The following is a 17606-nucleotide window of genomic DNA, read 5'->3' on the forward strand; positions in this document are numbered from 1 at the left end:
CATGGAAACAGAATTAGAACAGGAGATTCCATGGAAACAGAATTAGAACAGGAGATTCCATGGAAACAGAATTAGAACAGGAGATTCCATGGAAATAGAATTAGATCAGGAGGTTCCATGGAAATAGAATTAGAACAGGAGATTCCATGGAAACAGAATTAGAACAGGAGATTCCATGGAAACAGAATTAGAACAGGAGAATCCATGGAAACAGAATTAGAACAGGAGAATCCATGGAAATAGAATTAGAACAGGAGAATCCATGGAAACAGAATTAGAACACCTAGAAGAACATTAGAAAATATATCTGGGAGATACAGACAACAGAATCAAACACTGATCAAATAAAGCATTTTAGGAAATGCTGCTTGTCCAACTGCCAAACAAAAGACTAGAGTCGATGAATGCAACAAGTAGAGATATGGGCATCCAATTCAATTCAATACAACGTTATGTATTCCCTTGGAAGCTAACCTCCAATTGATGCTGATATCTAGCTAAAGTTAATCATATGTGGTTTAGAAACAAACCACTATATTGCCAGTTTAATTATCCCACTTTGAAAATCTTATAAAATGGGGTACAAAAGCTTTGTCAAGTGCTACATTCTGTACTGCACATATCCTAGCATGCTATCATATCCTAGCATGCTATCATATCCTAGCATGCTATCATATCCTAGCATGCTTCAAATCAAATATTACTGACTCAATCAATTATAATAGCACTGACTTGGACAGTCAACAGTAGGATTTGAAGCATGCTGCATTAGGATATTACAGTGTGAACAGTAGTATTAGTGCGTGATGGTGCATGGACTCAGATGGTTAGTGGGTGTATGGATGGTATTTTAGTATGGTACGTGGGATGGTGTCAATGTGAAAAAAACATGTTAGCCTAAAACATCAACCCACTTGACAATTAGTACCCTAGTACCTCACTAGCATCCTAGTACCTCAGTAGCAGCCTAGTACCTCAGTAGCATCCTAGTACCTCAGTAGCAGCCTATCTCTCACGAGCATCCTAGTACCTCACTACATCCTAGTACCTCACTAGCACTCCCTAGGTACCTCAGTAGCATCCTCAGTAGCAGCCTAGTACCTCAGTACAGCCTAGTACCTCAGAGCATCCCTAGCTACCTCAGTAGCAGCCTAGTACTCAGTAGTACCTAGACCTCAGTAGCACCTAACCTCAGTAAGCCTAGTACCTCAGTAGCATCCTAGTACCGCCAGTAGCAGTCCTAGTACCTCAGTAGCAGCCTAGTACCTCAGTAGCAGCTATACCTCATTAGCAAGCCCTAGTACCTCAGTAGCAGCCTAGTACCTCAGTAGCATCCTAGTTACCTCAGTACATCTAGTACCTTCAGTTATGTACCCTACCAGTAGCTCCTAGTACCTCAGTAGCAGCCTATACCTCATTAGAAACCTAATACCTCATAGCATCCTAGTACCTCAGTAGCATCCTAGTACCATCAATAGCACCCTAGTACCTCAGTAGCAGCCTAGTACCTCACTAGCAGCCTAGTACCTCACTAGCAGCCTAGTACCTCATACAGCCCTAGTACCTCACTAGCATCCTATACCTCACTAGCATCCTATACCTCACTAGCATCTCTAGTACCTCAGTAGACTATACCTCAGTAGAAGCCTAGTACCTCGTAGAAAGCCTAGTACCTCAGTAGAAGCCTATAACCTCCATAGCATGCCTAGTCACACACAACTCTTATTCCTCGCGCTGTAGATCCTCACGAGAAGTGGTGCCAAGGACACATTTCCATACCACCCAACTATACAGCGCTATTGTAAAAGCCATACGCACTACCCAGCACCTAGTTATCCAATCAGGTATCGAACAGATACCACAGTACACACTGTGATATGGTAGAGTCCTATTTGTCATATATTGATCACCAGAGTAAGCCCATCTACTCACGTGCAACCAGTAAATAATACCGTCGCCTATGACCCTTACTATAAGATCAGACCTATCAGCGCTGCTACCACCTATCGTAGTGCTCCACCCAACAATAGTTCCTGAAAACTATCCCTCCTAGGACTGTGTAGGGAACAAGTGAGCGCTGATCCAAAACTATCTCAGGAGTTAGTTCCAGAAACAGCCGGAAAAGACTCTACACCAAAACCTGGTATTCTGTCCGAAGTCCCTCTGCACGAACCCAGGAGGCTGTATTAACACTCTATATACAGAGCGAGTATCTCCTCCTGTAACAACACATATGCTGAGTTAAACCGAATGGCACCTCTCCAGAGAGACGGTGTAAACTATAACCGCGTTATATCAGTTGACTGTCTCCAAGTCCTCATGCACCTCCCAAAGAAAGCCATTAAGATCCGAAGTAAAACTGACCTACAAGAGCGGTACCTCCTATCACAGACGCAGAGTCCTCACCAACAAATAACGGTATCTCTCCCAGAAACAGGCCTTTGAAATAAACCTCACAGAGCTTTAATACTCCGAGGATAAACTATTCACGAGTGTTATATATATCTCTCCAGTCAGTCCCTGCTAACAGCACACAATTGGAAGTGGCAACCTAACCCTGTTATACACAGACTACCCTAGTTATTTCCAGTCAAACAAGACCTACAGGCCATATCCTGACCAGGGAACAGGTACCCAGAAAAGAGACCGTCCATGATCTGTATCACCTACACACACTAGCAGGTTTAATTTTCCAGATACTCCCACGAGGAACCTAATCTCTCCAGAACAGAAATTGACCTATAAGAGCCACCATCTAGTGAAACCCTCAACACCTAGATACTTCACTGTACATCAACACGCTACCAAGAGCTCTAATCCGTCGCGACGGAAGACCCTGTTAAGAACATATACTGAAAACAAACATTGTCGCGGTACCTTCTCCACAGGAACAGGGTTCCGAGTAAAACCTGACACGCACATCATCGCGCTATACATGGAGTAGGAGTAAAATACACAACAACTGTGATCTCTCTCCAGCTCTTGGATGCATAAAACCCACAGAGTGTATCCTATGCCACAAGAGCAGACTTTTTAAACAGGATAACCTGCCAATTCTCATGAGTATCTCCCGAGAAGCAGCGCGGTATCTCTCGAGAATTCAATAACTCATACCTAAGAACGTGAGTATCTCCAGGAACTATATGTGCCATTTACATAACCATACCGCGAGGAAGACCTACTCTACGCTTGTATACAACGTATAGGCATGTGTAATTACCGTATCTAGCTACGAGGTATCCTCCTACAGCCGCTATAAACATCCTATACAACTACACATCTTTCATATATTACAGTTGAGCCTAGTCAACTACACGCACACCGGCTAGACGCGTCCCGACAAGAGCTTCGAAACTAAAACTACTTATTCTTCTCAGCCCGAGCCCAAAGCTTAACTAACTTATCCGCTCAGCGAGCCCAGAGCTTTAACTAACTGGTATTCTGTCTCAGCCGACCCAGAGCTTTAATAACTGTAATTCCGTCTCAGCCGACCCCAGAGCCTTAACTAACTGGTATTCTGTCATCAGCCGAACCCAAGAGCTTTTTAGACTAACGCTTATTCCGTCAGTCACCGAGCCCCCAGACTTTTTTTAAACAACTTATTCATCTCAGCCGAGGCCCAGAGCTTTAACTAACGTATTCTGCTCCAGCGAGCCCAGAGGCTTTATAACTAACTTATTCCGTCTCCGACCAGAGCCCAGACTTAACTAACTGGATTCCGTCTCAGCCGAGCCCAAGCTAAACTAACTGTATTCCGTCTCAGCCGAGCCCAGAGCTTAAACTAACTGTATTCCTGTCTCAGCTGAGCCCAGACTTTAACTAACTAGTATTCTGTCTCAGCCGAGCCCAGACTTTTTAACTAACTATGATAATCCGTCTCAGACCCTACAGCCCAGTAAACCGCGCCTGATAGAACTACTCATCCAGATAACATTCTTTTATCTCAAACACTCCAGGGAGAGGGCGCACATCTCTCCAGACAGGGATCTGGTATAACACATCATACAGCTGAGGTGATTTTCTGCCATCGTCACACGGTTGGAGGTACGCTCCCAAGAGCTCTTCACAGAGAATCTTAAACATTCGCTTACAATGTAGCTATCTGTCTCATCCAAAGGGTCTGAGATAGCCCAACAAGGAGAGCTTATCTCTTTCACAACTAACACATGTTGGATGATTTATCCAATATCTCTCTCGAGAGGCTATCTCGTAGCCACGCGAACCGAGAGCTTAAACTAAACACTAGGGAGTAGTTTCCTGTCTGCTCCGACAATCATGTAGCCAGTATCAATACTCCACTAAGAACCTATATCTCTCCGATACGAGGGTTGAGTAAATCCCGATCGTCACCAGCGTATGCGTACTGCCGCAAGCAGTCTAGTAATCTATAACTAAGCCTACAGATAATGTACGGCGTCTCTACGTCAGCCTATGTATTCGAAACACTATTCTATGAGGATATCTCCTCCAGGAACAGTTGAAGAGTTACAGAGCCGTATGAGGATTCTCTCTCTATCAGAACATCAGTGCTATTTGAGTTAAATATCTCCTTAGCGACCCTGCAGACTTAGATGCTCTCAGTAACCAAGTCCTTTTAAACTAGTATTCTTCTCTACGAATATATATCTTTATTTCCTAAACCCCCCAGACATGCAACACATCTTCCAGTGAACCTATGGGTGTGCCTACCCGACAGAGTAATAACCTAACAGGACGGAGTATCCCTACAAACCGAGTGTTGGGGAATCAACCAGACCGAGAATGAAGCAAATAACCTCTCCACAACTGGGTGTAAGAAACAAACTCACAGCAACAGACCCATGTTATCTCTTACTATATACTGGTTTTTATCGGAAATCTCATTCTCACGACCCAGTTTTTGTGTAACCTATCTTTGCTAACACAGGACATGATTGTATCCACCCAACACTTTGGTAAATAGCAGCTCAGCATTAACATTTCTATGCGTGTGAATTAGCTTCTTGTAATTACTAACTATCTTAACTATATCTATATTCCGTTGATAATGGCCGCAAAAGATTTTAATGTTTATTACATGGTAACAATCATTAACTTTGTACCTTAGACCGTCTTTACCCAAATCTTTTATCTATTAATCCAAGTATATATTGATTATCTATCACCTTATACGTTCTTACAAATCCTTAACTTCCTGCCCCGCATACACTCTGCTTATGAGTGACTATAGAGTGAGAGTAAAAGGAATGAAAGAGACTCATATTCTCCATAACCCCAAAGTTGGGATTAAATAAAGGAGACCCCTTGTTAAAAAAGATGAGACACATTGAGATTGTGAGAATTAGCACAGGACACCAGATAACACCCCTACTGTTACAATAAATACCATGGAGATCAATTGATGACCACAAAAGAGTGCCGTAGACGAGCCGTGAATGAAACGTCCCAGTCACAAACACGCCAAGAAGGTCTATTCTTGGATTATTTACTACGATAGACCAAAAAAAATAGTGTCTCTCTCTATCTCCCTCTACGCTCTTCCATCAGCATCTCTCTAGTCTACCCATCCAGGGACTGCCAGGAACACAACCTATCCTATCAGAAGACACGCAACATGCAGCAATGACAGCCGGTGGGATGATGCTGCTGATCAATTTACCCCTTATGACAGAGAACAAGAAGTGCAATCATCGAGTACATCATCTATGTACTACTATTAAGTTTGTGTATTGATACACTGGTAGTGCACGTCGCCATTATCTAGGTTATGGTTGGTATCGTTCTGAGAAAATGGGGCGGTCTTTTATATACTTGAACAAGTAGTATACTCAGCATATAGCCAATCTAACAGGGAGTTATGTAACAAAACAGTTCTCTCTAACACTAAAGGGAATGTGGCAATCCCTGTTGGTTCTAGGAAGTGTGTGCGTTCTGAGTGCTAGACGTGTACTCGAGTCGTGAGGGACGGGTGTGAGTCTCTAGGAAGGTGTGTATCTATATGGTTATATTCTAGAAGGGTGTGAGATAGTATCGTAAGAAGGTAGCTCTAGAAGTGGAGGTGAGTTATAAAGACGGTGTGAGTTTCTAGTGAAGGTTGCGCGCGTCTAGAAAGCTTGCTCCTTCTCTGGTAGTACCCCGAGAATGGTGACTTCTGAGAGGAGCGCGAACGTGTGCCAACCTCTGCAATATAGCCATTGCCTATTCTAGGAAGTGTAAATTTACGTAGGAAGGGTGTGAGTTGCGTAGAAGTTTAAAAAGTGTGCTTCTTAGAAGTGTCTGATCTTAGAAGGTTGTATCTAGAAGTGTGCCTTGCGAAAAGGGTGCGAGTTCGAGACGGTGATGCTCAGGGAGAGCCCAAGAGACCTAATCTAGGAGGTCGTTGTACCAGAGAGGGTCAAAGTACATATGAGAGATTGAGTCTAGGTGCAGAACTCTCGTGTAGGAAGTGGTGAGTCCTAGAACGGGCCCTGGCCAGCCCCCTGCCCCTACAACCCTAAATCGAAGTACTAAAATATTACCCTACATAGGGCAACTGATTCGACCAGCCAATTAGACTATAGGAACAGTAACTAGGAAACTATAAGGACCATACTGAGAGAAAGAACTGAGCGAATCAATTACGTGCAATGGCATAACTCTCTATGTATCCTCTAACCCTCTCAGAAGGAGTCTCCAACGTTAGTCATCCAATGATCCGTGAGAATAAGAGATAATTTGTTAAAATCGTAGTGAAGGCAACAAGAGTCGACGCTGATAGAACAGGTGATAAAGCCTGAGCCCAGCGTGAGCAGACAACAGTGAGACAGACGCAAATGGAATGGAGAGATACAGGAGCACAGTAGGGAAGGAACTAAGAGCATACCGAGAGAGGAAGAGAACCGGAAAAAAACAGAGAAAGAGAAGAAGATGAGCAGAGAAGAAATTGAGCACAGAAGAAGAACGACTCCTCCTACCGCATATGTGTGACGAGTTTAACGAAACAAGTCTGAGAAGAACGACAAGGGGTTATCAGTTGTAATGACCCAGTATACGCCACAAGTCTAAATAGCAACCAGACAAATCGAGATACAGCAATAAGGAATTAGATCGTGAGCCATAAAGAATAATCAAAGACTGACCCGAACTCAGTCTAATAACATCAATGCAATAGAGGCCATCTAATAAACAGACTAGTCAACTACTCCCTAGTAATGGACAAAGTCAAGGGTGCGAATAAGAGCCAGTATTCGTATAATATAATATGATCAGCTCTCCTAACCAGTAGGCGGGTAAACAAAAGATGTTTGCATAAATTACAGACATGATAGCAAAGTGCAGTAGTGAGGATCAACCCTCACTTCAACCAGGTGGAGTCCTATAGAATACACCCCTGACAAGTCATAAGAGAACAGTGAGACTCATGGGTGTCTATAATAACGAGTACAAGTCCCTCCTATACCAAAGTAAGACGCATCTATCAAGTTGAGTCAAAGCCTGACGGAAGATACACGAGAGGTATGCGGAGGCCCTCTATCAGGAGCATCAGTGAGATAACCATGTGGAAATAAGACGAGAGAAGCTCATCATACCGAATAACTAGTACCGTCCTCATGGTATCAAGGAGTTCTATATACAGAATCTGATACACTTGCTATAACGACATACAGAGTCAATATGGCAAAAGCGTGTCAGATACCTACCAAAGCAGTGACTCCCTCAGGGCCTGAAACTAGAACAATCCTAATGCGAATGAGCCTCATGATGAGAATGTAGCAGCCTACACAGCGGAGAATGAAAGAGAGACAATGAACTATGTGAGCCTACCCAGAGGAGATGAAGAAGAGGAGACCAAGGTAGCCTACAGAGGAGGTATGATCAAGTAGGTTCGAAGAAACAAGTAGGAACCCAGACTGTCATTCAGCCTACCAGAGGAGTATAGACAACCGTGGCAAATGGTGGACCGACCAATACAGAGAGCGTCTAGAAGCCTATAGCTATCTATCACCTAGCGGATATAAAAGTGTCAATAAAAGATAGCGAAAAGAGATCTAGTGTACGACTCATAAAAAGTCATATCAAAGGAAGGAAGAAAAATGGCTATAATACAGACTGTCAGTCTATAGACATCTATCATGGTGGTCTATAATACAGACTGTCAGCCTATAGACATCTATCATGGTGGTCTATAATACAGACTGTCAGTCTATAGACTTCTATCATGTGGTCTATAATACAGACTGTCAGCCAAATATACATCTATCATGGTGGTCTATAATACAGACTGTCAGTCTATAGAACATCTATCATGGTGGTCTATAAGACAGACTGTCAGCCTATAGACTTTATCATGGTGGTCTATAAGACAGACTGACAGCCTATAACATCTATCATGGTGGTCTATAATACAGACTGTCAGCCTATACGACATCTATCATGGTGGTCTATAATACAGACTGTCAGTATATAGACTTCTATCATGGTTTCTTACCTGCAAACTTTACTTCAAAGACGTCGTCGTGTGTCAGAGCCATGTTTTGAGCCAGAGCCAAAACGGGGTGGACTAAGTTCGGGCTTTCAGGAAGGAGCGGTGCTTTGTGGGGCGTTGGAGGAGAGTTGATGCTGGACTTACAGTAGTTGGGTGATCCTGGTTGGGGCGCTCGGGGTATATGCTTGTTCTTCTTCTTTGGTAGCTTCTGTTTAGCCATGGCCAGAGAGTAATACATTCCAAAGTTGTTGACGATCACGGGGACGGGCATGGCGATGGTCAGTACACCCGACAGGGCGCACAGCGCTCCGACAAGCATACCCGACCACGTCTGGGGGTACATGTCGCCGTAGCCAAGGGTCGTCATGGTAACAACGGCCCACCAGAATCCAATGGGGATGTTCTTGAAGTGCGTGTGATCGCTGGCGCGCGGGTCGGTCGGYTCCGCTCCCATCCGTTCGGCGTAGTAGATCATCGTGGCGAAGATGAGGACTCCGAGAGCGAGGAAGATGATGAGGAGGAGGAACTCATTGGTGCTAGCCCGTAACGTGTGACCCAGAACCCTCAGGCCRACGAAGTGACGGGTCAGCTTGAAGATACGCAGGATCCTGACAAACCTCACCACCCTCAGGAASCCCAGAACATCCTTAGCCGCTTTAGACGACAGRCCYSWCAGCCCCACCTCCAGGTAGAACGGTAAGATCGCCACGAAGTCGATAACGTTCAGAGCTTTCTTCATGAACTCCATCTTGTCCGGACAGAATATGACTCGCATCATGAACTCGAAGGTAAACCAGACCACGCAGACGCCCTCGATATAGGTGAGATAGACCACCGTCTCCGTTTCCTGGTACACATGCTCCACCGTCACGTTGTCCACCAGCTCCAGCTCGGTGCGGTTCACGATGGGGTTGAAGAACTCGTGGGTCTCCAGACAGAAGGTGGAGATGGACACGAGGATGAAGAACAGAGAGGCCAGGGCTATCCACTGTGGAGGAGGGAGAAAAGGGAGAAATGGAAAGAGAGAGAATGAGGGAAAGAGAGATTATTATTTGAAGGTTCTGACATAAGTACTTCATAACACATAATACAATTATAAGCAGTGCAGAGATGTACAGAAGATGGAGATGGACACCAGAGGGAGAGGGGAGGAGAGAGAGAAAAGGGAGGGGAGGAAAGAGAGAGTGGAGGGAGGAGAGAGAAAAAGGGGAGGAGAGAGAAAAAAGGGAGGGGAGGAGAGGAAAGAGTCTCTCTCTCTCCCTCTCCTCTCCTTTCTCTCTCTCCCCTGCATTACAACACTGATGTGGACTGGACAGACTGTATTACAGGGGAGGAGAGAGAAAGGGGAGGGGAGGAGAGAGAGAGACAGACATTTTTATTTGGACTTGTAAAAACAACATACTCTTGTATATCATGTATTGATTGACATTGGTACAACAGCAAGGCTGTAATACAGTCTGTCCAGTCCACATCAATGTAACAGGACGGTTATAACAGTCTGTCCAGTCCACATCAGTATAACAGGAAGGTTATAACAGGCTGTCCAGTCTCTCTTGTTACAGAGCCTGCATCCCAAATGGCACCCTATTCCCTATATAGTGCACTACTTTAGACCAGAGCCCATCAGAGAGAGAGAGAGAGAGAGAGAGAGAGAGAGAGAGAGAGAAAAAATGTCCCCTTTTGGAATTAATAAAGTACTATTTTATATTGAGAGAGAGAAGAGAGAGAGGAGGATAAACTGAGGGAGAGAGAGAGAAAATGTGCTTTATTAATCCCAAAAGGGAACTATTGTATATTGAGAGAGAAAGAGAGAGATGAAAAATCGAATCAAATTGTATTTGTCACATGCTTCATAAAACAACAAGTGTTAGGGTTACCCTAACCTCAATCTAGGGAAAGGGGGGATACCTAGTCAGTTGTACAACGGAATGCATTCAACTGAAATGTGACTTTCGCATTTAACCAAAACCCTCTGAATCAGATAGGGTTGACTTCGGGGATTCGATTCAGCAACCTTTCGGTTACTGGTCCAACACTCCTACCAGCCAGGCTACCTACACTTCCATTAGGATGATAGATGTAATCTACTCCTCCATTAGGATGATAGGAGTGTAATTCTACTCTCCATTGGGATGATAGATGATAGATGTAATCTACTCCTCCATTAGGATGATAGATGATAGATGTAATCTACACCTCCATTAGGATGAAGATGTAATCTACTCCTCCATTAGGATGATAGCTGTAATCTACTCCTCCATTAGGATGATAGATGTAATCTACTCCTCCATTGGGATGATAGATGATAGATGTAATCTACACCTCCATTAGGATGATAGATGTAATCTACTCCTCCATTAGGATGATAGATGTAATCTACTCCTCCATTAGGATGATAGATGTAATCTACTCCTCCATTGGGATGATAGATGATAGATGTAATCTACACCTCCATTAGGATGATAGATGTAATCTACTCCTCCATTAGGATGATAGATGTAATCTACACCCTCCATTAGGAGTAGATGATAGATGTAATCTACTCCTCCATTAGGATGATAGATGTAATCTACTCCTCCCTTGGGATGATAGATGATAGATGTAATCTACTCTCCATTAGGATGATAGATGTATCTACTCCTCCATTAGGATGAAGATGTAATCTACTCCTCCATTAGGATGATAGATGATAGATGTAATTACTCCTCCATTAGGATGATAGATGATAGATGTAATCTACTCCTCCATTAGGATGATAGATGATAGATGTAATCTACTCCTCCATTAGGATGATAGATGTAATCTACTCCTCCATTGGGATGATAGATGATAGATGTAATCTACTCCTCCATTGGGATGATAGATGATAGATGAAATCTACTCCTCCATTAGGATGATAGATGTAATCTACTCCTCCATTAGGATGATAGATGTAATCTACTCCTCCATTAGGATGATAGATGTAATCTACTCCTTCATTGGGATGATAGATGATAGATGTAATCTACTCCTCCATTGGGATGATAGATGCTAGATGTAATCTACTCCTCCATTAGGATGATAGATGTAATCTACACCTCCATTAGGATGATAGATGTAATCTACTCCTCCATTAGGATGATAGATGTAATCTACTCCTCCATTAGGATGATAGATGATAGATGTAATCTACTCCTCCATTGGATGATGATGATAGATGATTAGATGTAATCTACTCCTCCATTAGGATGATAGATGTAATCTACACCTCCATTAGGATGATAGATGTAATCTACACCTCCATTAGGATGATAGATGTAATCTACACCTCCATTAGGATGATAGATTAATCTACTCCTCCATTAGGATGATGGATGTAATCTACTCCTCCATTAGGATGATAGATGTAATCTACTCCTCCATTAGGATGATAGATGATAGATGTAATCTACTCCTCCATTGGGATGATAGATGATAGATGTAATCTACTCCTCCATTAGGATGATAGATGTAATCTACACCTCCATTAGGATGATAGATGTAATCTACTCCTCCATTAGGATGATAGATGTAATCTACTCCTCCATTGGGATGATAGATGATAGATGTAATCTACACTCCATTAGGATGATAGATGATAGATGTAATCTACTCCTCCATAGGATGATAGATGTAATCTACACCTCCATTAGGATGATAGATGTAATCTACTCCTCCATTGGGATGATAGATATAGATGTAATCTACTCCTCCATTAGGATGATAGATGTAATCTACTCCTCCATTGGGATGATAGATGATAATGTAATCTACTCCTCCATTGGGATGATAATGATAGATGTAATCTACTCCTCCATTAGGATGATAGATGTAATCTACACCTCCATTAGGATGATAGATGTAATCTACCTCTCCATTGGGATGATAGATGATAGATGTAATCTACTCCTCCATTGGGATGATAGATGATAGATGTAATCTACTCCTCCATTAGGATGATAGATGTAATCTACACCTCCATTAGGATGATAGATGTAATCTACTCCTCCATTAGGATGATAGATGTAATCTACTCCTCCATTAGGATGATAGATGATAGATTAATCTACTCCTCCATTGGATGATAGATGATAGATGTAATCTACTCCTCCATTAGGATGATAGATGTAATCTACTCCTCCATTAGGATGATAGATGTAATCTACACCTCCATTAGGATGATAGATGTAATCTACACCTCCATTAGGATGATAATGTAATCTACACCTCCATTAGGATGATAGATGTAATCTACTCCTCCATTAGGATGATGGATGTAATCTACTCCTCCATTAGGATGATAGATGTAATCTACTCCTCCATTAGGATGTAGATGATAGATGTAATCTACTCCTCCATTAGGATGATAGATGATAGATGTAATCTACTCCTCCATTAGGATGATAGATGTAATCTACACCTCCATTGGGATGATAGATGTAATCTACACCTCCATTAGGATGATAGATGTAATCTACTCCTCCATTAGGATGATAGATGATAGATGTAATCTACTCCTCCATTGGATGATAGATGATAGATGTAATCTACTCCTCCATTAGGATGATAGATGTAATCTACACCTCCATTGGATGATAGATGTAATCTACTCCTCCATTAGGATGATAGATGATAGATGTAATCTACTCCTCCATTGGGATGATAGATGATAGATGTAATCTACACCTCCATTAGGATGATAGATGTAATCTACTCTCCATTAGGATGATAGATGATAGATGTAATCTACACCTCCATTAGGATGATAGATGATAATGTAATCTACTCCTCCATTAGGATGATAGATGTAATCTACTCCTCCATTAGGATGATAGATGATAGATGTAATCTACTCCTCCATTAGGATGATAGATGTAATCTACTCCTCCATTAGGATGATAGATGTAGTCTACTCCTCCATTAGGATGATAGATGATAGATGTAATCTACACCTCCATTAGAGGTGATAGATGATATCTACTCCTCCATTAGGATGATAGATGTAATCTACTCCTCCATTAGGATGATAGATTTAATCTACTCCTCCATTATGATAGATGTAATCTACTCCTCCATTAGGATGATAGATGTAATCTACACCTCCATTAGGATGATAGATGATAGATGTAATCACACCTCCATTAGGATGATAGATGATAGATTTAATCTACTCCTCCATTAGGATGATAGATGATAGATGTAATCTACTCCCATTAGGATGATAGATGTAATCTACTCCTCCATTAGGATGATAGATGATAGATGTAATCTACTCCTCCATTAGGAATAGATGATAGATGTAATCTACTCCTCCATTAGTAGAAATGGAGTGAAACCTTTCTGTTTCAATGTAGGACACAGAGAAAATGTGTTCTTTCTCACGGCAGTAATGACAAACTGACGGACTGACGGACTGATTCTGTAGAAATGGAATGAAACCAGGAGGTGACTTCTCCGGATTGCTTTTATGCTAGCGAGAACTACCGGGTGCTTTGTTTGTGAAGGTAGTTATGTGTCAACACAAACTCATCTGGAAGAACTGCAGCTTTTCTCAAGAGTGAGATCCTTGTGCTCATACATGTAGGTCGCAACCCTTTCGTTGAAGGCAATTCTTGAAGTGCTCTAGAAGTCTTTAAGTCCTCAAGGTCCTGGACCTCTTGAGAACCACACCACCGATCAAATAGACTTGCTTGCTCCCTTGCGAACTCAACATGGCTTTGTTATCTGTATGCCTCTGGACCAACTCGTAAGCCTGAAGGATAGCAGCTTTATCAGTGTCATCATCTGAACTCTGGTCAAGAGATAAAGCCACGGTACACTTTGAGCCTTCCCACCAGAACACTTTGGAGGAGCAGTGACTACATTTCTCATGTACATTTAGGGAGGTGGCAATCCGCTCAAACAGAGTAAAATATACATCCACCTCCTGTTCCGACCAAGATCAAACTCTTTTGAGGGTACAGGATGGCCTGACTGGATTCATAGTATATCTCAGTCAAATGGCATGCTCACGTTCCTGTTCCTTTCATTGTGCTCTAGCTCGAATGTGCTCGTGCTCAACCCCTCTTTTTACGCTGCTGCTACTCTCTGTTTATCATATATGCATAGTCACTTTAACTATACGTTCATGTACATACTACCTCAATTAGGCCGACCAACCAGTGCTCCCGCCACATTGGCTAACCGGGATATCTGCATTGTGTCCCACCACTACGAACCACCCACCCTCTTTTACGCTACGGCTACTCTCTCGTTCATCATATATGCATAGTCACTTTAACCATATCTACATGTACATACTACCTCAATCAGCCTGACTAACTGGTGTCTGTATGTAGCCTCGCTACTTTTATAGCCTCGCTACTGTATATAGCCTGTCTTTTAACTGTTGTTTTATTTCTTTACTTACCTATTGTTCACCTAATTCCTTTTTTGAACTATTGGTTAGAGCCTGTAAGTAAGCATTTCACTGTAAGGTCTACACCTGTTGTATTCGGCACACGTGACACAAACTTTGATTTGATTTAAATTTCTGTTGTCCCATTATGTCTTGATTCTAACTCTAACAGTTGTACGTCTACATGGCTCACCCTTACTTCCGAAGAAACCGTTTTCATCAACCTTCCTCTCCGGGAAGGATTTCGTCCTGCACCAAAGCAGCATCGATCAACTACTGCTTTTGAATCACCAGATGCCCTTTGATGTCATAATGCTTTTGAAACCAGAATGCGCTTTGATGTCATAATGCTTTTTAATCACCAGCTGCCGCTTTGATGTCATAATTTACATTTACATTACATTTAAGTCATTTAGCAGACGCTCTTATCCAGAGCGACTTCTTTTGAATCACCAGATGCCGATTTGATGTCATAATCTTTTTAATCACCAGATGCCGCTTTGATGTCATAATGCTTTTTGAATCACCAGATGCCGCTTTGATGTCATAATGCTTTTGGATCACCAGATGCCACTTTGATGTCATAATGCTTTTTAATCACCAGCTGCCGCTTTGATGTCATAATGCTTTTGAATCACAGATGCCGCTTTGATGTCATAATGCTTTTGGATCACCAGATGCCACGTTGATGTCATAATGCTTTTGCAATGACGAGCAGATTCACCTTTGCACATTTATTTAGCATCTCCCATGTTGGGTTTTCCACAAATGCTCCCAACTTAAAGTCCAGCGGCTTTATTATATTAGCCTGTGTGTTTATTAGCCTGATGTGTTTATTAGCCTGTGTGTTTAAATTAGCCTGTGTGTTTATTAGCCGTATGTGTTTATTAGCCTGTGTGTTTATTAGCCTGTGTGTTTATTAGCCTGTGTGTTTATTAGCCTGTGTGTTTATTAGCCTGTGTATAAGCAACTTTCAAAATTATTCTCCCAATCTTATAACCCCTCAAATTCAAATCAAATTAAATCCAATTGTATTTGGCACATGAGCCTTACCGTGAAGTACTTACTTACAGCCCCTTAACTCTATTACAACTGCATTGTTGGTGAAGAAAATATTTACTAAATAAGTAAAAAATGTGAAGTAACACAATAAAATGACATAACTATATACAGGGGGTACCGGTACTGAGTCAATGTGTTGGGATAAAGAGACGATGCATAGATAATTAACAGCGAGTAGCTACAGCGTAATAACAAAAAGGGGGGGGTGGTTCAATGTAAATAGTCCGGGTGGCCATTTGATTAATTGTTCAGCAGTCTTATGGATTGGGGGGTAGAAGCTGTTAAGGAGCCTTTTGGACCTAGACTTGGCATTCCGGTATCGCTTGCCGTGCGGTAGCAGAGAGAACAGTCTATGACTTGGGTGACTGGAGTCTTTGACAATATTTAGGTCCTTCCTCTGACACCGCCTAGTATATAGGTCCTGGATGGCAGGAAGCTTGGCTCCAGTGATGTACTGGGCRGTACGCACTACCCTCTGTAGTGCCTTACGGTCAGATGCCGAGCAGTTGCCATACCAGGTGGTGATGCAACCGGTCAGGATGCTCTCAATTGTGCGGCTGTATAACTTTTTGAGGATCTGGGGACCCATGCCAAACCTTCTCAGTCTCCTGAGGGGGAAAAGGTGTTGTTGTGCCCTCTTCATGACTGTCTTGGTGTGTTTGGACCATGATAGTGTGTTGGTGATGTGGACACCAAGGAACTTGAAGCTCTCAACCTGCTCCACTACAGCCCCTTCAATGAGAATGGGGGCGTGGTCGGTCCTCCTTTTCCTGTAGTCCACGATCATCTCCTTTGTCTTGCTCACATTGAGGGAGAGGTTGTTGTCCTTGCACCACACTGCCAGGTCTCTGACCTCCTGCCTATAGGCTGTCTCATGATCAGTTATCAGTGATGAGGCCTACCACTGTTGTGTTGTCAGCAAACTTAATGATGGTGTTGGAGTCGTGCTTGGCCACGGAGTCGTTGGTGAACAGGGAGTACAAGAGGGGACTAAGCACGCACCCCTGAGGGGCCCCTGTATTGAGATTCAACACGTGTTGACGTGTTGTTGCCTACCCTTACCACCTGGGGGGGGCGGTACGTCAGGAAGTCCCGGATCCAGTTGCAGAGGGAGGTGTTCAGTCCCAGAGTCCTTAGCTTAGTCATGAGCTTTGAGGGCACTATGGTTCCTTTTGTCCAAGTGGGAAAGGGCAGTGTGGAGTGCGATTGAGATTGCGTCATCTGTGGATCTGTTGGGGTGGTATGCGAATTGGAATGGATCTAAGGTTTCTGGGATAATGATGTTGATGTGAGCTATGACGAGCCTTTCAAAGCACTTCATGGCTACAGACATGAGTGCTACGGGTCAGTAGTCATTTAGGCAGGTTACCTTAGTGTTCTTGGGCACAGGGACTATGGTGGTCTGCTTGAAACATGTTGGTATTACAGACTGGGTCAGGGACAGGTTGAAAATGTCAGTGAAGACACTCGCCAGCTGGTCAGCGCATGCTCGGAGAACACGCCCTGGTAATCTGTCTGAATGCTGACCTGTTTAGAGGTCTTACTCACATCGGTTACGGAGAGCGTGAACACGCAGTCGTCCGGAACAGCTGATGCTCTCATGCATGCTTCAGTGTTACTTGCCTCAAAGCGAGCATAGAAGTAATTTAGCTACTGGTAGGCTCGTGTCACTGGGCAGCTCTCAGC

The 17606-nt window shown here is 43.0% G+C and overlaps 1 protein-coding gene across 1 annotated transcript in view; it reads right to left on the bottom strand.

The window, feature by feature from the left end:
• The window catches only part of LOC112071401 (voltage-gated potassium channel KCNC1-like), a 55971-nt gene that overhangs the window by 16557 nt on the left and 21808 nt on the right, over positions 1-17606 (bottom strand). The window contains exon 2 of the mRNA XM_024138855.2: positions 8447-9431. Coding sequence (XP_023994623.1) covers positions 8447-9431 — 985 coding nt within the window. The remainder of the gene's footprint in view (positions 1-8446; positions 9432-17606) is intronic.

This window comes from Salvelinus sp. IW2-2015, unplaced genomic scaffold (genome assembly GCF_002910315.2).
Source record: "Salvelinus sp. IW2-2015 unplaced genomic scaffold, ASM291031v2 Un_scaffold1607, whole genome shotgun sequence".
In the NCBI taxonomy this organism is placed as follows: Eukaryota; Metazoa; Chordata; class Actinopteri; order Salmoniformes; family Salmonidae; genus Salvelinus; species Salvelinus sp. IW2-2015.